This window comes from Callithrix jacchus, chromosome 4 (assembly GCF_049354715.1).
Source record: "Callithrix jacchus isolate 240 chromosome 4, calJac240_pri, whole genome shotgun sequence".
Taxonomy (NCBI): Eukaryota; Metazoa; Chordata; class Mammalia; order Primates; family Cebidae; genus Callithrix; species Callithrix jacchus.
This window is the reverse complement of record NC_133505.1, coordinates 89,742,013-89,764,294: the sequence shown is the minus strand read 5'-3', so window position 1 is coordinate 89,764,294 and position 22,282 is coordinate 89,742,013. Positions and strand designations below refer to the sequence as shown.

Genomic DNA, 22,282 nt, shown 5'->3' with positions numbered 1-22,282 from the left:
GATTGTCTTGGCTATATGGGCTCTTTTTAGTTCCATATAAAATTTAAGGTAGTTTTTTCCAGTTCTGTGAAGAAAGTCAGTGGTAGCTTGGTGGGAATAGCATTGAATCTGTAAATTACTTTGGACAGTATGGCCATTTTCATGATAAGCATTCTTCCTATCCATGAGCGTGGAATGTTTTTCCATTTGTTTGTGTCATCTCTTATTTCCTCGAGCAGTGATCCTTGAAGAGGTCCTTCACATCCCTTGTAAGTTGTATTCCTAGTTATTTTTTTCTCTTTGTAGCAATTGTAAATGGGAGTTCACTCATGATTTGGCTTTCTGCTTGTCTGTTATTGATATATAGGAATGCTTGTGATTTTTGCACATTGATTTTGTATCTGAGACTTTGCTGAAGTTACTTATCAGCTTAAGGATTTTTTGGACTGAGTTGATGGGGTTTCCTAAATATACAGTTATGTCATTCAGAAACGGACAATTTGACTTCCTGTCTTTCTATTCAAATACTCTTTATTTCTTTCTCTTGCCTGATTGCTCTCAATAGAACTTCCTATACTATGTTCAGTAGGAGTGGTGAGAGACGGCATTCTTGTCTTTTGCTGGTTTTCAAAGGGAATGCTTCCAGCTTTTGCTCATTCAGTATGATATTGGCTATGGTTTGTCATAGATAGCCCTTACTGTTTTGAGATACGTTCTATCAATTCCTAATTTATTGAGTGTTTTTAGCATGAAGCGGTGTTGAATTTTGTTGAAGGCCTTCTCTGCATTTATTAAGATAATCATGTGGTTTTTGTCATTGGTTCTGTTTATGTGATGAATTATGTTTATTGATTTGTGTATGTTCAACCAGCCTTGCATCTCAGGGATGAAGCCAACTTGATCATGGTGGAAAAGCTTTTTGATGTGCTACTGAATTCAGTTTGCCAGTATTGTATTGAGAATTTTTGCATCGATGTTCATCAGGGATATTGTCCTAAATTTTTTTGTTGTTGTTGTGTCTCTGCCAGGTTTTGGTATCAGGATGATGCTGGTCTCATAAAATGAATTAGGGAGGAATCCATGTTTTTCTGTTGTTTGGAATAGTTTCAGAAGGAATAGTACCAGCTCCTCTTTGTACCTCTGGTAGAATTCTGCTGTGAATCTGTCTGGTCCTGGGCTTTTTTGGTTGGTAGGCTATTAATTACTGCCTCAATTTCAGAACTTGTTATTTGTCTATTCAGGGATTCAACTGCTTCCTGGTTTAGTCTTGGGAGGGTGCATTGTCCAAGAATTTATCTGTTTATTTTAGATTTTCTAGTTTATTTGTGTAGAGGTGTTTATAGTATTCTGTCGGGTAGTTTGTATTTGTGTGGGAACAGTGGTAATATCCCCTTTATCATTTTTTATTGTGTCTGTTTGATTCTTCTCTCTTCTTCATTAGTCTGGCTAGTGGTCTATCTATTTAATCTTTTCCAAAAAAAAAAAAAAAAACAGCTCCTGGATTCATTGATTTTTTTTCTTTTTTTTTTTTTTAGGGTTTTTCGTGGCTCTGTCTTCTTCAGTTCTGCGCTTATCTTAGTTATTTCTTGTCTTCTGCTAGCTTTTGAATTTGTTTGCTTATGCTTCTCTGGTGTGTGTGTGTGTGTGTGTGTGTGTGTGTGTAAGATGTTAGGGTGTCGATTTTAGATCTTTCCCACTTTCTGCTGTGGTCATTTGGTGCTATAAATTTACCTGTAACACTGCTTTAGCTGTGTTTTGAGACAGAGTCTCACTCTGTCACCCAGGCTGGATTGCAGTGGCGTGATCTCAGCTCATTGCAATCTCCGCCTCCCAGGTTCAAGTCATTTCCTGCCTCAGCCTCCCGAGTAGCTGGGACTACAGTTGCATGCCACCACACCAAGCTAATTTTTGTATTTTTAATAGAAACGGGGTTTCACTATGTTCGCCAGAATGGTCTCGAACTTCTAACTTCAGGTGATCTGGCTGCCTCAGCCTCCCAAAGTGCTGGGATTACAGGCATGAGCTACTGCACCCAGCCAGCAGAGAGTTTTTGGTGGAGCATGACATTCACTGACTCTACAACAATCCCTGTGGCTGCTGTGAGAATAGACTGTAGGGGCCAGAAGTAGAAGAGGCATACTAGTTGTTAAGAGCTTATTACAGTTATTTAAGCAAGAGAATTAGTGGGTCTTCAATATGGTTAGTATATGAAAGAAGTTTGAACAATAGATTAAAAGGTCTTTAATACAGTGCTGAGGTAGAGCAGATTCAAATAGGCTATCAGAAGACATGAAAAAATTCTGTGGTGGGGCAGGTGGTAGTAATAGCATCAGAGCTAAAATTTTGAGAAAATATTTTGCAGCAGTATTCATGATGGATTGGGTGAAAGAAACACTATACCACAATTTATTGTGGTTGGAAAAACCGTTGCTTTTATATTTCTTTGAATATCAAGAAAGAAAAAAACAGTTTATTGGAAGACATCAAAAGACTGAAACAAGACAAACAAGCTCTTGAAGTAGACTTGGAAAAAATGAAGAAAGAGAGGGACCAAGCCAAAGATCAGATTGCTTATGTCACAGGTAAAACACTGAACTGAAATAGTGTACCTTTATAATCCTAACTGTTCTAATGTTGAATTTAAGTAATAGAAATTGAATGGTATAATCAAAATGCTATTCCTTGAAGTATATTATAATTTTAGAAATGTTTCTTAAAATTAGTTATTAAAAGATGTGTGAATCTAATTGGGTTTAACAGGAATAATTGCAAGAGTAGAGAAAAGATTTTGGATTCATGGTATTTATGTTTGGTTGTTCACGTCTGTCATCCGACCTAGACTGTGACCTTCTTGAGGGCAAGGCCTGTCTTCTTTTCCCTGGGTCTGAAACTTGGTAGGCTGTTTAGTATTTGCCAAATGAATAAATAATAGTGCACTGGGTTTTATAAAGAACACATAGATAAATGTGGCATGGTCTGTACCACAAAAACCAAGGGAAGTAAGATCAGAAAACTGTAATGTAAGAAAAAAATTACAAACATGAGAGGAATTGGGATACCAAATGAGGGTTTTGGGACAGAGTGGCATTTGAGCTGGGCCTTGACGGGTAGTAGTATTTGAAGGTGAAGGGTTAGAGAAAGGCTGCACAAGTATGTCCCATGACTTAGAATGGAAGAACACACGGATAGAAAGTTAGATCAGAGGAGTCATCATTTGCAAAATATAGGATCTTTCATCTGCACTATTCTGATCTTCAGTGTAAGACATGTGCTGAGAAATCCATTTTGACCTATTTGTAAGAAAATGACATTTGCTTTCCTTATCTGTAAAATAGAGTAATAACAATAATAGCAGTACCCATTGTAAAAATTTGTTGTAGTAGATAATAGTAAATTGTAGTAAGCACACCTGAATGCTTGTCATTGTTACTTTTTAATATAATTATAGACATTCTTCATTTTTATTATTTCTTAAATCCAACATTTATTTTCCCATGGAAACAAATTTTATAATTTTTAAAAGGTCAGTGGAAAACAAGAAATTTATTAAAAATTTCTACATAGCCAACTTTGCTACAAGGTTGATGATTTGGATTATAAACACAATCTCTTATTTCCTTTGACTAATAGATTAAGCTAGACATTATATTTTGTAAATCAGTTGTTTTATGCTTCTTGTTTCTTCATAATGCTGTCATTAGATGGGCACTGGTTTTCATTTAAAATATTTTAGTTTATTTTCATATTTTGGAGAACAGCAAGCAGATTATTGAGTTAACTTTATTTTATAGGTGAAAAATTATATGAAATAAAAATTTTAGAAGAAACACATAAACGAGAAATCAGTCGTCTGCAAAAAAGATTACAGTGGTATGCTGAAAACCAGGAACTTCTAGATAAAGATGCACTTCGGCTTAGAGAAGCAAATGAGGAAATTGAGAAGCTCAAACTTGAGGTAATAGATCATTTCAGAATGTATTTCTTCTCTAGATGAATGCTGTTGCCTATAATATCAGTTTTGTATAACCTTTTGTCATTGCATCATTACTCTGAACTATTAATTAAGATCACTGGTTTGTTTTTAGATACATAGTCTATTTTAGATTAGACTAAGAATAAATATAAGCTCCTTATCACAGCCTGTCAGGCACCCCGTGGGGTCCAAACCCTGCCTGCCTCTTCAGCATCCTCAGTTACCACACTCCCCTGAGTCACTCTTCTCCAGCCACATCGGAGCTCCTCTGATTCTTGAACATGCTGAACTCGTTCCATTTGTTTTCTTTGCCTGGAATACTCTGCCTCAGTTCTTTTTGTGTCTCACTCGTCCTCATTCCTCTTGGCTTTGATTTCTACTCTCTAGAAAAGACCTTTCCTGACTCCCTTTCCTAATGTAGCTGCTAATCTCCCAACTTCTGGCTCTTTGTTCCTATCCCTTCATTCTGTTTTATTTTCTTCTTAGCCCTTACCACTCTGAAGTTATTTCATTTCCCCTTTGATTTACTTTATTTATTAGCATGTCAACTCTCTCCCTCTACTAGAGCATAAGCATCTTGGGAGCAGGGACCTAGTTTGTCTCGTTTGCCCTCCATATCTCCTGCCAGATCTTGGTAGTGCCTGGAACTTGGGAGGACCCCAAAGAATTTGAGGAATTAATTTCCCAAATTTTGCTGAGGAATTTATAAATGAATGAGTGAACTAACATTATGCTTCCCCCCTGAAGCTTTTCTGTTACGTTTAAATATGCTTCTTAACATGTTATTTATTTGTTGGCAGATTGAGAAACTGAAAACTGAATCTGGGAATCCATCTATTCAGCAGAAGATACGCTTAAAAGATAAAGCAGCAGATGCCAAAAAAATTCAGGATCTAGAGCGACAAGTATGTGTTCAGGGTAAATCTTCATCAGCATATTTTATGTAGTGCATTTTGGTTTTCTCTTTTGTTTCAGGAGTTCTCACGAGATGGAGTCAAACCTGGAAATTTTTGTTTTAAAGTATTTACAGTAATAAAAGAAATAGCATCATCTTTATATACCTACAGCTTTATAATTACAGAATTTTTAGACTAATGTGCCTAATTTATAAGATGGCAGACCTATTGATAAAAGGTAATTTGGTACCCTAGCTCTGTTAGACATCTAGGAAAAAGGAAGTAGAATTTTGAACCTCTGGATATAGAGTTAGGATTTCTCTTCCTGCCCATAGACAGCTGAGAGAGGAGTACAGGAGGGAGATCCCTGAGTTGGGAACATGCTGGTAATGCTTGGGAAATGTTACAAAACACCCTGTAAACAGAATATTCAGCCTCCCAAAGAGGTGGGCATTATCTTGAGCTCTTTCTTACTGTTGAGGCTTAGAAATACTCATTTTGTGGTCAGTGTGGGAGACCTTTACTAAAGTCATAAAGTGAAACTTATCAGAATAAAGATTTTTTAATTTAAGTATTTGTTTTAGGAGGCAGGATTATTATTTTTTCCTTCTGTTTTTAAAACACTACAATATGGTATTTGTATTCATAACTAAATATTTTAAAACAAAGTATGAATTACCAGCCTTATTTATAAGGGAGCATGATTCTGTAGTCAAGTCATGATACTTAAACATATGGTTATTTTTCCATCATAAATCTGAAACTGTGAGGTCATCACTGGGCTGATTATTATCCCAGTTTTATGAGAAGAAGGAAAACTAAGCAAAGAATTAACTTTATTACTTTTACAAGAACTATTTATATGTTAAAAGGCATGACTGACTAGATTGGTTGAGGGCCAAGAAAGGAGCCAAATGTGGTATGAAGAACTAGAAATATACAGCCAGGTGCAGTGGCTCACGCCTGTAATCCCAATACTTCGGGAGGCTGAGGCAGGAGAATCGCTTGAGGCCAGGAGTTCGAGACCAGGCTGGCCAACATGGTGAAACCCTCTCTCTACTAAAATATAGAAAAATTAGCCAGGCATGGTGTTAGCTGGGCACTGTGGCACACACCTGTAATCCTAGCTACTTGGGAGGCTGAAGCAAGAGAATCACTTGAACCCAGGAGATGGAAGTTGGAGTGAGCTGAGATCGTGTCACTGCACCTCCAGCTGGGTGATGGAGCAAGACTCCATCTCAAAAAAAAAAAAAAAGGTAAATAAATAATGATTAAAGAAAAAGAACTAGAAATATTCTAAAGTGAGTATAGTTTGGGATTGCTTGGATTTTCTTCAATGCTCAGGATTTAGATTAGCCAATCTAAAAAGCCATCCAGAAATGGAAGAGAAAAAAGACCAAAGGAACTACCTTTTTATTAGATGACTTATTTTAAGAGAAATGTAGAATTGAATTCATATTGGCCAGAAATATACCACATTATGAAAGTAACCTCCTTCTTTTATTAAACATTAGTTCATCATCTTAGATTATATTTTTCTAAAGTAGTTTTCTATGTAGTTGGATTGCTGCATACATATTTCAGATCTTAGTTTCCATGAGCATTTCTATCCCAATATTTTAAACCTTAATATGTATATTTTAATCATAGTATATCACAATACATTCAGTATAATTATGGAGCAATATTCTTAAGTAGACTAATTATAAATAAAATATCTCTTTTTAAATAGAATATAAGTAAATATGGGGATAATTAGATGCATATTGTAATGAAAATTTCAGATTGCATTTGTGCTTTTTTTATTTAATGGAATATTTTATAGTTTAATTTTAAATTAAAACCATTTAATTTAAAAAAATTACTTTGTATACCAGACTGATATTATTGACTAAAGAATAATACTAAAAAGCAAAATTAAAGAAGATATAAATAAAATTTCATTTTTCCCAAAAAAATGTAATATATATTTCAAGATATCAAAGCTAGACTGAAAATATTTCTTAAAATTTTTTTTTTTCTTTTTTTTTTTATTGCATTTTAGGTTTTGGGGTACATGTGCAGAGCATGCAATACAGTTGCATAGGTACACACAGGGCAGTGTGTTTTGTTTGCTTTCTCCCCTTCACCCACATTTGGTATTTCACCCCTGGCAATCCCTCCCGACCTCCCCCTCCCACTGGCCCTCCCCTTTTCCCCCTATAGACCCCAGTGTTTAGTACTCCCCTCCCTGTGTCCATGTGTTCTCCTTTTTCATCACCCGCCTATGAGTGAGAATATGCGGTATTTCATTTTCTGTTCTTGTGTCAGTTTGCTGAGAATGATGTTCTCCAGATTCATCCATGTCCCTATAAACGACACGAACTCATCATTTCTGATTGCTGCATAATATTCCATGGTGTATATGTGCCACATTTTCCCAATCCAGTCTATCATTGATGGGCATTTGGGTTGATTCCAGGTCTTTGCTATTGTAAACAGTGCTGCAATGAACATTCGTGTGCATGTGTCCTTGTAGTAGAACGATTTATAGTCCTTTGGATATATACCCAGTAATGGGATTACTGGGTCAAATGGGATTTCTATTTCTAAGGCCTTGAGGAATCGCCACACCGTCTTCCACAATGGTTGGACTAATTTACACTCCCACCAACAGTGTAAAAGTGTTGCTTTTTCTCCACATCCTCTCCAGCATCTGTTGTCTCCAGATTTTTTAATGATCGCCATTCTAACTGGCGTGAGATGGTATCTCAATGTGGTTTTGATTTGCATCTCTCTGATGACCAGTGATGATGAGTATTTTTTCATATGATTGTTGGCCTCATATATGTCTTCTTTCGTAAAGTGTCTGTTCATATCCTTTGACCACTTTTGAATGGGCTTGTTTGTTTTTTTCCTGTAAATCTGTTTGAGTTCTTTGTATATTCTGGATATCAGCCCTTTGTCAGATGGGTAAACTGCAAAAATTTTTTCCCATTCTGTTGGTTGCCGATTCACACTAGAGACTGTTTCTTTTGCCATGCAGAAGCTGTGGAGTTTGATTAGGTCCCATTTGTCTATTTTGGCTTTTGTTGCCAATGCTTTTGGTGTTTTGTTCATGAAGTCCTTGCCTACTCCTATGTCCTGGATGGTTTTGCCTAGATTTCCTTCTAGGGTTTTTATGGTGCCGGGTCTTATGTTTAAGTCTTTAATCCATCTGGAGTTAATTTTGGTGTAAGGGGTCAGGAAGGGGTCCAGTTTCTGCTTTCTACACATGGCTAGCCAGTTTTCCCAACACCATTTGTTGAACAGGGAATCCTTTCCCCATTGCTTGTTTTTGTCAGGTTTATCAAAGATTGTATGGTTGTAGCTATGTTGTGTTGCCTCTGATGCCTCTGTTCTGGTCCATTGATCTATATCTCTGTTTTGGTACCAGTACCATGCTGTTTTGATTACTGTAGCCTTATAGTATAGTTTGAAATCCGGTAGTGTGATGCCCCCCGCTGTGTTCTTTTTGCTTAGAATTGACTTGGCTATGCGCGCTCTCTTTTGGTTCCATATGAAGTTCAAGGTGGTTTTTTCCAGTTCTGTGAAGAAAGTCAATGGTAGCTTGATGGGGATAGCGTTGATTCTGTAAATTACTTTGGGCACTATAGCCATTTTCACGATATTAATTCTTCCTAACCATGAACATGGAATGTTTCTCCATCTGTTTGTGTCCTCTCTGATTTCGTTGAGCAGTGGTTTGTAGTTTTCCCTGAAGAGGTCCCTTACGTTCCTTGTGAGTTGTATTCCAAGGTATTTTATTCTTTTTGTAGCAATTGTGAATGGCAGTTCATTCTTGATTTGGCTCTCTATAACTCTGTTATTGGTGTAGAGGAGGGCTTGTAATTTTTGCACATTGATTATATATCCTGAGACTTTGCTGAAGTTGCTTATCAGTTTCAGGAGTTTTTGGGCTGAGGCGATGGGGTCTTCTAGGTATATTATCATGTCGTCTGCAAATAAAGACAATTTGGCTTCCACCTTTCCTATTTGAATACCCTTTATTTCTTTTTCTTGCCTGATTGCTGTGGCTACAACTTCCAGTACTATATTGAATAGGAGTGGTGAAAGAGGGCATCCTTGTCTAGTGCCGGATTTCAGAGGGAATGCTTCCAGTTTTTGCCCATTCAGTATGATATTGGCTGTTGGTTTGTCATAAATAGCTTTTATTACTTTGAGATACGTTCCATCGATACCGAGTTTATTGAGGGTTTTTAGCATAAAGGGCTGTTGAATTTTGTCAAATGCCTTCTCTGCATCAATTGAGATAATCATGTGGTTTTTGTTTTTGGTTCTGTTTATGTGGTGAATTACGTTGATAGACTTGCGTATGTTGAACCAGCCTTGCATCCCCGGGATGAATCCTACTTGATCATGATGAATAAGTTTTTTGATTTGCTGTTGCAATCGGCTTGCCAATATTTTATTGAAGATTTTTGCATCTATGTTCATCATGGATATTGGCCGGAAGTTTTCTTTTCTTGTTGGGTCTCTGCCGGGTTTTGGTATCAGGATGATATTGGTCTTGTAGAATGATTTGGGTAGGATTCCTTCTTTTTGGATTATTTGGAATAGTTTCAGAAGAAATGGTACCAGCTCCTCCTTGTGTGTCTGGTAGAATTCGGCTGTGAACCCGTCTGGACCTGGGCTTTTTTTGTGTGGTAGGCTTTTAATTCCTGCCTCGACTTCTGCCCTTGTTATTGGTCTATTCATAGTTTCAGCTTCCCCCTGGTTTAGGCTTGGGAGGACGCAGGAGTCCAGGAATTTATCCATTTCTTCCAGGTTTACTAGTTTATGTGCATAGAGTTGTTTGTAATATTCTCTGATGATGGTTTGAATTTCTGTGGAATCTGTGGTGATTTCCCCTTTATCATTTTTTATTGCATCTATTTGGTTGTTCTCTCTTTTCTTTTTAATCAATCTGGCTAGTGGTCTGTCTATTTTGTTGATCCTTTCAAAAAACCAGCTCTTGGATTTATTGATTTTTTGGAGGGTTTTTCGTGTCTCAATCTCCTTCAGTTCAGCTCTGATCTTAGTTATTTCTTGTCTTCTGCTGGGTTTTGAGTTTTTTTGATCTTGCTCCTCTAGCTCTTTCAATTTTCACGATAGGGTGTCAATTTTGGATCTCTCCATTCTTCTCATATGGGCACTTATTGCTATATACTTTCCTCTAGAGACTGCTTTAAATGTGTCCCAGAGATTCTGGCATGTGTGTCTTCGTTCTCATTGGTTTCGAAGAACTTCTTTATTTCTGCCTTCATTTCGTTGTTTATCCAGTCAACATTCAGGAGCCAGTTGTTCAGTTTCCATGAAGCTATGTGGTTCAGGGTTGGTTTCTGAATTCTGAGTTCTAACTTGATTGCACTATGGTCTGAGAGGCTGTATGTTATGATTTCAGTTGTTTTGCATTTGCTGAGCAGTGCTTTACTTCCAATTAGGTGGTCATTTTTAGAGTAGGTATGATGTGGTGCTGAGAAGAATGTATATTCTGTGGATTTGGGGTGGAGAGTTCTGTAAATGTCTATCAGGTTTGCTTGCTCCAGGTCTGAGTTCAAGCCCTGGATATCCTTGTTGATTTTCTGTCTGGTTGATCTGTCTAATATTGACAGTGGAGTGTTAAAGTCTCCCACTATTATTGTGTGGGAGTCTAAGTCCTTTTGTAAGTCATTAAGAACTTGCCTTATGTATCTGGGTGCTCCTGTGTTGGGTCCATATATGTTTAGGATCGTTAGCTCTTCTTGTTGTATCGATCCTTTTACCATTATGTAATGGCCTTCTTTGTCTCTTTTGATCTTTGTTGCTTTAAAGTCTATTTTATCAGAGATGAGGATTGCAACTCCTGCTTTCTTTTGCTCTCCATTTGCTTGGTAAATCTTCTTCCATCCCTTTATTTTGAGCCTTTGTGTATCCTTGCATGTGAGATGGGTTTCCTGGATACAGCACACTGATGGGTTTTGGATTTTTATCCAATTTGCCAGTCTGTGTCTTTTGATTCGTGCATTTAGTCCATTTACATTTAGGGTTAATATTGTTATGTGTGAGTTTGACACTGCCATTTTGATGCTAGCTGGCTGTTTTGCCCATTAGTTGTTGTAGATTCTTCATTATGTTGATGCTCTTTAGCATTTAGTGTGATTTTGGAATGGCTGATACTGGTTGTTCCTTTCTATGTGTAGTGCCTCTTTCAGGAGCTCTTGTAAAGCAGGGCTGTTGGTGACAAAATCTCTGAGTGCTTACTTGTTCGCAAAGGATTTTATTTTTCCTTCACTTCTGAAGCTCAGTTTGGCTGGATATGAAATTCTGGGTTGAAAGTTCTTTTCTTTAAGAATGTTGAATATTGGCCCCCACTCTCTTCTGGCTTGTAGAGTTTCTGCCGAGAGATCTGCTGTGAGTCTGATGGGCTTCCCTTTGTGGGTGACCCGACCTTTCTCTCTGGCTGCCCTTAGTATTTTCTCCTTTATTTCAACCTTGTTGAATCTGACGATTATGTGCCTTGGGGTTGCTCTTCTTGCAGAATATCTCTGTGGTGTTCTCTGTATTTCCTGCATTTGAGTGTTGGCCTGTCTTGCTAGGTGGGGGAAATTTTCCTGGATAATGTCCTGCAGAGTATTTTCCAGCTTGGATTCATTCTCTTCATCACATTCTGGTACGCCTATCAAACGTAGGTTAGGTCTCTTCACATAGTCCCACATTTCTTGGAGACTTTGTTCATTCCTTTTTGCACTTTTTTCTCTGATCTTGGTTTCTCATTTTATTTCATTGAGTTGATCCTCGACTTCTGATATTCTTTCTTCTGCTTGGTCAATTCGGCTGTTGAAACTTGTGCATGTTTCACTAAGTTCTCGTATTGTGTTTTTCAGCTCCTTTAATTCATTCATATTCCTTTCTAAGGTATCCATTCTTGTTATCATTTCCTCAAATCTTTTTTCAAATCTTTTTTCAAGGTTCTTAGTTTCTTTACGTTGATTTAAAACATGTTCTTTTAGCTCACAAAAGTTTCTCATTATCCACCTTCTGAAGTCTAATTCCATCATTTCGTCACAGTCATTCTCCGTCCAGCTTTGTTCCCTTGCTGGTGAGGAGTTTTGGTCCTTTCTAGGTGGCGAGGTGTTCTGGTTTCGGGTGTTTTCCCCCTTTTTGCGCTGGTTTCTTCCCATCTTTGTTGATTTATCCACCTGTCGTCTGTGTAGTTACTGACTTTTTGATTGGATCTCTGAGTGGACACCCAGATTGTTGATGATGGAGTATTTCTGTTACTTGGTTTTCCTTCTATCAGTCTAGCCCCTTCGCTGTACAACCGCTGAGGTCCACTCCAGGCCCTGCTTGTCTGGGGTGCACCTGTAGCGGCTGCGGAACAGCGAGGGATGCTACCAGTTTCTTTTTCTGCTATCTGTGTCCCAGGATGATGTCTGCCGAATGTCAGTCTTATGGATATAGAGGGGTCAGGGAGTTGCTTGAGGAGACAGTCTGTAGGAGCTCAAGTTCTGAGCTGTGAGCTCTGTTGTTCATTCAGGGCTGCTAGGCTGCTATGTTTAGTTCTGCTGCAACCTAACTCGTAAGAAAACCCCTTTTTTTTCCTCAGATGCTCTGTCTGGGGGGGGTTGGGACTTTCCTTGTGAGTGTCCGCCTTACTGTCCTGCCCAGCTAGGAGGCAGTCTAGTCACTTTTTGCCTGCCGAGGCTCCGCCCTGCTGGTGTGAGGTTTGCCCTTTTCCTGCAGGCTCCGCCCTTCTGCTGTGGTCTCCGCCCTGTTGCCTCGGGCTACGCCCTGCGGCGGAGTCTCTCTGTTGTACCGGGTTGCCTGGACAGCGGCAGGCTGCGTCAGCAATGGGCGTGTACCTCAGTAGGGGCTGATTGCCTCGGTAATGGCTGACGCCCCTCCCCCGCAGAGCTGCACTTTAAAAAAAAACCTATTCACCGGGAGCGTTTGGAATCACCGTTTTGTTTGTCTCACTGCGCTCCCCCAAACGCTGAGTCCCTGGGATTTCCTGGGTCACAGTTCAAGACCCGTTCAGTCTCAAGTTCAGCCCTCTCGGGTCTTAGTTTGCCGGTTCAACAGGGCACCCATAACAGTGCGCTTATGTATGGAGCGCTGTGGAGCGCCTCTGCGCTCCAGCGTGGGCCGGAGCCGTACCGGCTGCCGGCTACGCCAGCGGAGACTTCTGCCTGGCATCCCGCGTCTCTTTTATACCTGGGAATTTCCCCGTTCTGTGGGCAACTAAGATCCGTCTGGAAATGCTTCCCCGACTCACCCTCTCCGTGCGTCCAGCGAGAGCTTCAATCCTGGGTTGTTCTCACAGCGCCATCTTGAGTCCTCCCCATATTTCTTAAAATTTTTTAATGAATACATTAATTTAAAATGTTAAATTCTTTAAAATCTAGTTCTCTTTTTAATATATGTAGTGTTAGTATGTATACATGTATTTTCATTTACCTGCAACTAACTCAAGTAACTAATATCAGAGGAAACAAAGCTTTGAATTTTTCAGGTGAAAAATTACTAATATTTGTAGATGGAAATATCCCAATTTATGACATATCAGTAAATGTGCAAGCAGTTTTCACAAATGGAAATATTTATAATAACTTTGCAAATTATATGCCCTGTAAATACCTAATATGAACAGGATTGTGAACACGAGCAAACCATCTTGCCTTGGCAGTTGAAATCATCATAAAAGCCAACACTTATTTACCAAATCCTCCCTGTATGCTGGATTCTCTTAAGTGCTTACCAAGATGAAAGACATTTGATCCTTTGAAATTGCTGCTGTTACCATCCCAGTCTTACCCACGAGGCAAGAAAGATTTAAATCAAGGGATTAGTTGACACAGGATCCTAAAGCTAGTGGCACAGTCTAACCAAATATGCTCTTCACTGTGACACTAGACAGCTTCTCAGGTGCTAGTGTGTTGCATGCTCATAGGCTAGAAAACAGTTCAACAAAGAATTTACTGTTTGTATGTTTTTCAAAATTATCTTCACTGTAATAGTTTTAAAAAGCAGGTAAACACACAGGCATATATAATAAGCTGTCATTTATGTGGACCCTGGTGTGTTTCTTTCATTATATAATATGTCATTGTTTTTTAGACTAAAAGTTTCCAGTCCTTTATGAAGACTCATTAAATGTTATCTAATCCTACTTACTTTCCAATTAAAAGAAATCATTTTAAAGTAGATTAAACTTTATTTGGACAGGGGCCTTTGGGGAGATTGGGATGGAGTAGAGCTGCAGGCAGAGTTAGGTGCTTAGGAAGCTGAATATGTATTGCCAACAGTTTACACACTCATGTGCATATAAGTAATTTTTCAGCATAAAAGTAATTTTTCGGCCAGGCGCAGAGGCTCAAGCCTGTAATCCCAGCACTTTGGGAGGCCGAGGCAGGTGGATCACGAGGTCAAGAGATCGAGACCATCCTGGTCAACATGGTGAAACCCCATCTCCACTAAAAATACAAAAAATTAGCTGGGCATGGTGGCGCATGCCTGTAATCCCAGCTACTCGGGAGGCTGAGGCAGGAGAATTGCCTGAACCCAGGAGGCGGAGGTTGCGGTGAGCTGAGATTGCACCATTGCACTCCAGCCTGGGTAACAAGAGTGAAACTTCGTCTCAAAAAGTAATTTTTCAATCAGTAGAGTGTAGAAGCACTTTCATATGAGGAAGTCTGAAAAAAAGAGAGCAGGGAGAGCTTTGTACTTAAAAGGACTAGTTATTTATTACTAATTGAAAGTCTGAAGACATATTTCTTTTTTTTCTTTTTTATTTTTATTTTTTTTTGAGACAGGGTCTCACTCTGCCACTCAGGCTGGAGTGAAGTAATGTGATCTTGGCTCACTGCTACCTCTGCCTCCTGGGTTCAAGCGATTCTCCCACCTCAGCCTCCTGCATAGCTGGGACCAGGTGTGTACCACTACACCTAGCTAAATTTTATATTTTTTTAGTAGAGACGGGTTGTCACTATGTTGGCCATGGCTGGTCTGGAACTCCTGACCTCAAGTGATCCCCCGCCCAAAGTGCTGGGATTACAGGCATGAGCCATCGCACCCGGCCCTGAAGATATATTTCTAATGAACGTAAAATAATTTCTGTAAATAAAGCAATAGTTAATTAGACAGTACACTTTAAGATTTTTTCATCAGATACTCTAGGGATGTAAAATTTGAAATTTGTGCTTCTGGTATTTTATTCTATCTGGAGACATGCTATAAATATCTCTAAAATTTTGACAAGACGTAACATAATCTAAGTTTAAATTGTTTCATTTTATATATATTTGTGACCTTATATATGTTTCAAAAATTTTGTTTCATTTTTATAGATTTAAGGGGTGCTGACCGGGCACAGTGGCTCAAGCCTGTAATCCCAGCACTTTGGGAGGCCGAGGCGGGTGGATCACGAGGTCAAGAGATCGAGACCATCCTGGTCAACATGGTGAAACCCCGTCTCTACTAAAGATACAAAAAATTAGCTGGGCATGGTGGCGCGTGCCTGTAATCCCAGCTACTCAGGAGGCTGAGGCAGGAGAATTGCCTGAACCCAGGAGGCGGAGGTTGCGGTGAGCCGAGATCGCACCATTGCACGCTAGCCTGGGTAACAAGAGTGAAACTCCGTCTCAAAAAAAAAAAAAATAAGGGGTGCAAGTGCACATTTCTTGCATGCATATATTGCATAGTGGTGAAGTCTGGCCTTTTAGTTAGCCATTACCCAAATAATGAACTTTGTACCTGGTAGGGAATTTTTCAGTTCTTACCCACTCCCACCCTGCCACCTTTTAGTCTCCAATATCTATTATCCCAGTCTGTATATGCATGTGTATTCATTGTTTAGCTCCCACTTACAAGTGAGAACATGTGGAATTCTATTTTCTCAGTTATTTCACTTAGGATAATGGCCTCCAGTTCCATGTATGTTGCTTCAGAACATGCTTTTTTTCTCTTCTATGGATGAATTTGTGTGTGTGTGTGTGTGTGTGTGTGTGTGTGTGTGTCTTTTGATACAATTTATCTTCCTTTCAATCCTAATAGTGGAATTGCTTGATCAAATGGTTCGTCTGTGTTGCTTCAAAACATGCTTTTATTTTCTTCTATGGATGAAGTGTGAGTGTGTGTGTGTGTGTGTGTGTCTGTCTTTGTCTTTTTGATATGTTTTATTTTCCTTTCAGTCCTAGTAGTGGAATTGCTGGATCAAATGGTTCTCTTTTTAGTTATTCAGAAATCTTCACACTGTTTTCCATAATGGATACTAATTTATACTTCCACCAACAGTATACAGGCATTCTCTTTATTCCACATCCTTGCTAACATCTGCTGTTTATTAACTTTTTAATAATAACCCTTCTGACTGATGTAACATAGTACCTCATTGTGGTTTTAATTTGCATTTCTTTGGTGATTAGTGATGTTGAGCATTTTTTCATATGGGTCTTTGGCCACTTGTATGTCTTTTGAAAAAATGTTCATGTCCTTTGCTCACTTTTTAATGGGGTTATTTAATTAAGTCCCATTTGTTTATTTTTGGTTTGTTACATTTGCTTTTGGGGACTTGGTCATAAATCCTTTGCCTGGGCCACAGGAGAGTTTTTCTTAGAATTTTTTCTAGGATTTTTATAGTTTCAGGTCTTACATCTTTAATGCATCTTGAGTTTATTTTTGTATAAGGTGAGAGGTGTGAGTTCAGCTTCATTCTTTTGCACATGACTATCCAATTTTCCTAGCATCATTTATTGAATAGGGTTTGCTTTCCCAAGTGTATATTTTTGCTGACATTGTCCAAGATGAGTTGATTATAGGCGTGTGGCTTAATTTCTGGGTTCTCTATTCTTTCCATTGATCTATGTGTCTATTTTTATCAGTACCATGCTGTTTTGGCTGCTATAGCCTTGTACAGTTTGAAGTCAGGTAATGTGATACCTTCTTTTTGTTTAGGATTGCTTTGGCTATTTGGCCTCTTTTTTGGCTCCATATCAATTGTAGGATTGGTTTTTCTAATTTCTGTGAAGAATGACTTCGGTAATTTGATTGGGATTCAGTTGAATTTGTAGATTGCTTTAGGCAGTATGGTCATTTTAACTATACTAATCCTTCCAGTTTGTGCACATGGGATGTTTTTCCATTTGTTTGCGTCACAGTTTTCTTTATCAGTGTTTTACAGTTCTCCTGGTAAACATCCTTAACCTCCTTGGTTAAGTGTATTCCTAGGTCGTTCTTGATTTGGTCCCCTGCAGATTGTTATTTCTATGTGGAAATGCTGCTGATTTCTAACTGTTGTTTCCTGAAACTTTACTGAATTCATTTATTCAATCTAAGACTTTTTTTGTGGAAAATATGTTTTAATAGGTTAAAGAAATGGAAGGGATTCTGAAGAGAAGATATCCCAATTCTTTACCTGCTTTAATATTGGCTGCATCAGCAGCTGGTGACACAGTGGATAAAAATACCGTGGAATTTATGGAGAAAAGGATTAAAAAGCTAGAAGCTGATCTGGAGGGCAAAGATGAAGATGCAAAGAAAAGCCTTCGTACCATGGAACAACAGTTTCAGAAAATGAAGGTAAGTGCAAAATAGCCTCAGAGATAAAGGTCAGAGTTAGACCCCAGGGTAAGCACTTCTTAGGATCTCACTTTAACAAATAGCTGTAAACATTTTTTCCCATGAAACCTTTACCACTGGTATCAGTAGGTGCAACAGAAACCAAGTCCATCCTATTTTGGCATCCTCTTTCAGCAACTTTTCTTTTTATTTCTGACAGAGTAACCAAGCACAGGATAATATTTACATCACCTCTCCTAATATTAGAATTAGTGGAAATTAATTCATGAAAAAGCAGAATAAAACACACCTGACAAGTATTCAGTACAAAAGGAAAAAAGAAATTACCATGGTTCAAAATATTTTCACTGAAATTTATCTGGAGAAAAGTAAGGGAATAAGAAGTATACATTTTAGGGAACGGAACAGCAGGTAGGGAAGAATCTTCCAGGAATGTCTTACTGTCTGAGTTTTCCACTATTTTGTGAAATAGGAATGAATCAGAAAATACAAGTGCTTGAACAGACCAAGTATGAAACAGGACATGATATTTTACTTAAAATTTTTGTAGGCAAATCACAGTTGTAGATTATTGTTAAAAATTTGTTGAGCACATGGTTTCTGTCAGGAATTCATGCTTGATACTTTCATAAATATCTCTGTTAATCTTGCATAATCCTTCCAATCACCTGTGAGGAATAGATATTGTTAACACTATTTAGCAGATGAGGGAGCTGAGACGTTCACAGTTCAACCACCTTGTCCAAGGTTTCACTGCTGGTAAGTTGGCAGAGTAAGAGGCCTCAAGCCCAAGGCATCTCGTACCAACCCTTACAACCACACTCTTTCCAGGAAGCTCCTCTCATTCCCCACAGATGTCTATCCTCAGAAAGCAGCAAATGAAAGAACATTAGGTTCCAAAAACAGAAGGTTCATAACCTGGAAATACAGTGACCTGATAATTGAGGTCACATCAAGGAGGTTGGGTTTTATTCCACCCACATTTTCAAATCTCTCAGCACCTGCCTGTTTACTTCTCACCATACTAAATTCTCATGTGTGCCCCTTTAGACACCCAGTTTTCATCCACCCTTAACATACTGTCTTGGTGCCCATAGTGCATCCATCTCCTCCACTCTTATCACACTGCTTTGTGCTTCTGAAGGAGATTACCCAGTTGAGAGAGAGAGACTGCACAGATATATGGGTATCTAGTCTCATGAATTCTTTTAGTGCCACTTGGCAAGCCTGTTGCATGTGGGTAATCAATTCCTTCTTCCATTTTCCTAAGTATTCACAGTGGCCCTTCATCAAGTGCATCTTGCCCCAACCCATACCACTACTCTACTTTTAAGATACCCTCCCCCCTATATGTCAGAGACCGCAGCTTAATGTAAACAGCACAAGTGTTAGAGGCAAACCAACCTTCCATCTAGGCCTACTTATACGATGATAACTTCATGACTTTGTGCTCACCAATTTACGTCTCTGAGCCTCAATTTCCTCACATTTAAAAGAAAAAATGAATGACTTATTGCCAATTATCAACTTTTACTCTAAATATCTTTCACTTCTACTGTTCCTTTTCATCAGCATATCACAATACTACAATCATTAATAACAAGTGGCATGGATTACTGCATAACCTCTTGACTAGTCTACATATATCCACTTTGCCCTATCTTCTAAGTCTTGAGCAGAAAGCCAAAATTACATTTTCATATTTCTCTGACTTCTATACATACCCACCCACCCACCTTTGTTGATACCCGTTCCACAACTTCTTGTTATTCTTTGGATAAATAAGTGGTGTATTTATCCACAGATGGCCAAGTCTTTCCTTTCACTCCAGTGTTCTCTAACAAAGTGCTTTCTGTCTCTAGTCATGCCTTCCTGTCTCTTCTGCTTCTCATGTTTCCTCCAGGCACAGGAATTTGTCCACTCTGTTGCCTCTGAGTGGTATGTTCTGCCCTCCCCTCTTTCATAGTGAAGTTCTTCCTATCATTCACATCTCAGCCCAAGCATTACTTTCCCAGTGAGAACTTCCCTGGAATCCTGCTGAATGAATGACCTCTCTGGGCCCTCTCTGTCCAACACACTACTGCTTGCTGGCATTCACCATGATTGTAGTGATTTTGATTGGGTCATTAGTGTTCTTTCTCCCCATCTAGCTTTTGGACTTTGTGATGGCTGGAATTGTTCTGATTTTATTCAGAATAAAATATACCATTGTATTCCATGATTCAGCGAAGTCTCTGGCACCGAGTAGATACCTAATAATTAAATCCTATCTCATACGATATTGGGAAGATTGAGTGTCACAGTGTGTGTGTGTGTCCCAACCCTTATACCACACTGCTTTTAGGAAGCTCATCTCATTCCCTATAGATTTCCATCCTGAGAAAAGCAATAAATGAAAAACATTAGATTCCAGAAACAATAGAAGGTTCATAAAAGTCACATCAAGGATGCTGGGTTTCTTCTATTCCACCCTCTTTTACATATATGTGTGTGTGTGTGTACACACACACAGGCATATATATATGTATATATTCAGACATATATATATACACAGACACACACATATATATATATGTATATATCACTTATGCCTACAGTCTAGCAAACAGTTAATGATTTTTATTAGTGTTCTACCAAGCAAATAAGACTCTCAGGTATAAATTCCAACCCCCTACTCCCTTTTTATATATCTAGGATTAGACACCTTGTTTCCTTTTTTTTTTTTTTTTTTTATTGCATTTTAGGTTTTGGGGTACATGTGCAGAACATGCAAGACAGTTGCATAGGTACACACATGGCAGTGTGTTTTGCTTCCTTTCTCCCCTTCACCCACATTTGGCATTTCTCCCCAGACTATCCCTCCCCAGCTCCCCACCTCCCCCGCTGGCCCTCGCCTTTTCCCCCCAATAGACCCCAGTGTTTACTACTCCCCTCCATGGGTCCATGTGTTCTCATTTTTCATCACCCACCTATGAGTGAGAATATGCAGTATTTCATTTTCTGTTCTTGTGTCAGTTTGCTGAGAATGATGTTGTTCTCCAGATTCATCCATGTCCCTACAAATGACACGAACTCATCATTTCTGATTGCTGCATAATATTCCATGGTGTATATGTGCCACATTTTCCCAATCCAGTCTATCATCAATGGGCATTGGGTTGATTCCAGGTCTTTGCTATTGTAAACAGTGCTGCAATGAACATTCATGTGCATGTGTCCTTATAGTAGAACTATTTATAGTCCTTGAGATATATACCCAGTAATGGGATTGCTGGCTCAAATGGAATTTCTATTTCTAAAGCCTTGAGGAATCGCCACACTGTCTTCCACAATGGTTGAACTAATTTACACTCCCACCAACAGTGTAAGAGTGTTCCTTTTTCTCCACATCCTCTCCAGTATCTGTTGTCTCCAGATTTTTTAATGATTGCCATTCTAACTGGCGTGACATGGTATCTCAATGTGGTTTTGATTTGCATCTCTCTGATGACCAGTGGCAATGAGCATTTTTTTCATATGATTGTTGGCCTCATATATGTCTTCTTTTGTAAAGTGTCTGTTCATATCCTTTGCCCATTTTTGAATGGGCTTGTTTGTTTTTTTCCTGTAAATCTGTTTGAGTTCTTTGTAAATTCTGGATATCAGCCCTTTGTCAGGTGGGTAAACTGCAAAAATTTTTTCCCATTATGTTGGTTGCCAATTTACTCTAGTGACTGTTTCTTTTTCCATGCAAAAGCTGTGGAGTTTCATTAGGTCCCATTTGTCTATTTTGGCTTTTGTTGCCAATGCTTTTGGTGTTTTGTTCATGAAGTCCTTGCCTACTCCTATGTCCTGGATGGTTTTGCCTAGATTTCCTTCTAGGGTTTTTATGGTGCCAGGTCTTATGTTTAAGTCTTTAATCCATCTGGAGTTCATTTTAGTGTAAGGTGTCAGGAAGGGATCCAGTTTCTGCTTTCTGCACATGGCTAGCCAGTTTTCCCAACACCATTTGTTGAACAGGGAATCCTTTCCCCATTGCTTGTTTTTGTCAGGTTTATCCAAGATTGTATGGTTGTAGATATGTTGTGTTGCCTCCATGGCTCTGTTTTGTTCCATTGGTTTATATCTCTGTTTTGGTACCAGTACCATGCTGTTTTGATTACTGTAGCCTTGTAGTATAGTTAGAAATCCGGTAGTGTGATGCCCCCCACTGTGTTCTTTTTGCTTAGAATTGACTTGGCTATGCGGGCTCTCTTTTGGTTCCATATGAAGTTCATGGTGATTTTTTCCAGTTCTGTGAAGAAAGTCAATGGTAGCTTGATGGGGATAGCGTTGATTCTGTAAATTACTTTGGGCAGTATAGCCATTTTCACAATACTAATTCTTCCTAACCATGAACATGGAATGTTTCTCCATCTGTTTGTGTCCTCTCTTATTTCATTGAGCAGTGGTTTGTAGTTTTCCTTGAAGAGGTCCCTTACGTTTTTTGTGAGTTGTATTCCAAGGTATTTTATTCTTTTTGTAGCAATTGTGAATGGCAGTTCGTTCTTGATTTGGCTTTCTTTAAGTCTGTTATTAGTGTAGAGGAATGCTTGTGATTTTTGCACATTGATTATATATCCTGAGACTTTGCTGAAGTTGCTTATCAGTTTCAGGAGTTTTTGGGCTGAGGCGATGGGGTCTTCTAGGTATACTGTCATGTCGTCTGCAAATAGAGACAATTTGGCTTCCTCCTTTCCTATTTGAATACCCTTTATTTCTTTTTCTTGCCTGATTGCTCTGGCTAGAACTTCCAGTACTATATTGAATAGGAGTGGTGAAAGAGGGCATCCTTGTCTAGTGCCGGATTTCAAAGGGAATGCTTCCAGTTTTTGCCCAT

At 38.8% G+C, this 22,282-nt stretch overlaps 1 protein-coding gene across 15 annotated transcripts in view; it reads left to right on the top strand.

Annotated features, from left to right (window-relative positions):
• Nucleotides 1-22,282, top strand: part of CEP162 (centrosomal protein 162) — a 116,883-nt gene that overhangs the window by 58,771 nt on the left and 35,830 nt on the right. For all 15 annotated transcript variants that reach the window (XR_004741909.3, XM_078369707.1, XM_035296242.3 and 12 more), the window contains 4 exons: nt 2,435-2,561; nt 3,771-3,934; nt 4,753-4,857; nt 17,212-17,424. Coding sequence is in view for 14 of the 15 variants with exons in the window: in XM_078369707.1 (XP_078225833.1) it covers nt 2,435-2,561; nt 3,771-3,934; nt 4,753-4,857; nt 17,212-17,424 (609 nt within the window). In the remaining variant the exon portion in view is untranslated. The remainder of the gene's footprint in view (nt 1-2,434; nt 2,562-3,770; nt 3,935-4,752; nt 4,858-17,211; nt 17,425-22,282) is intronic.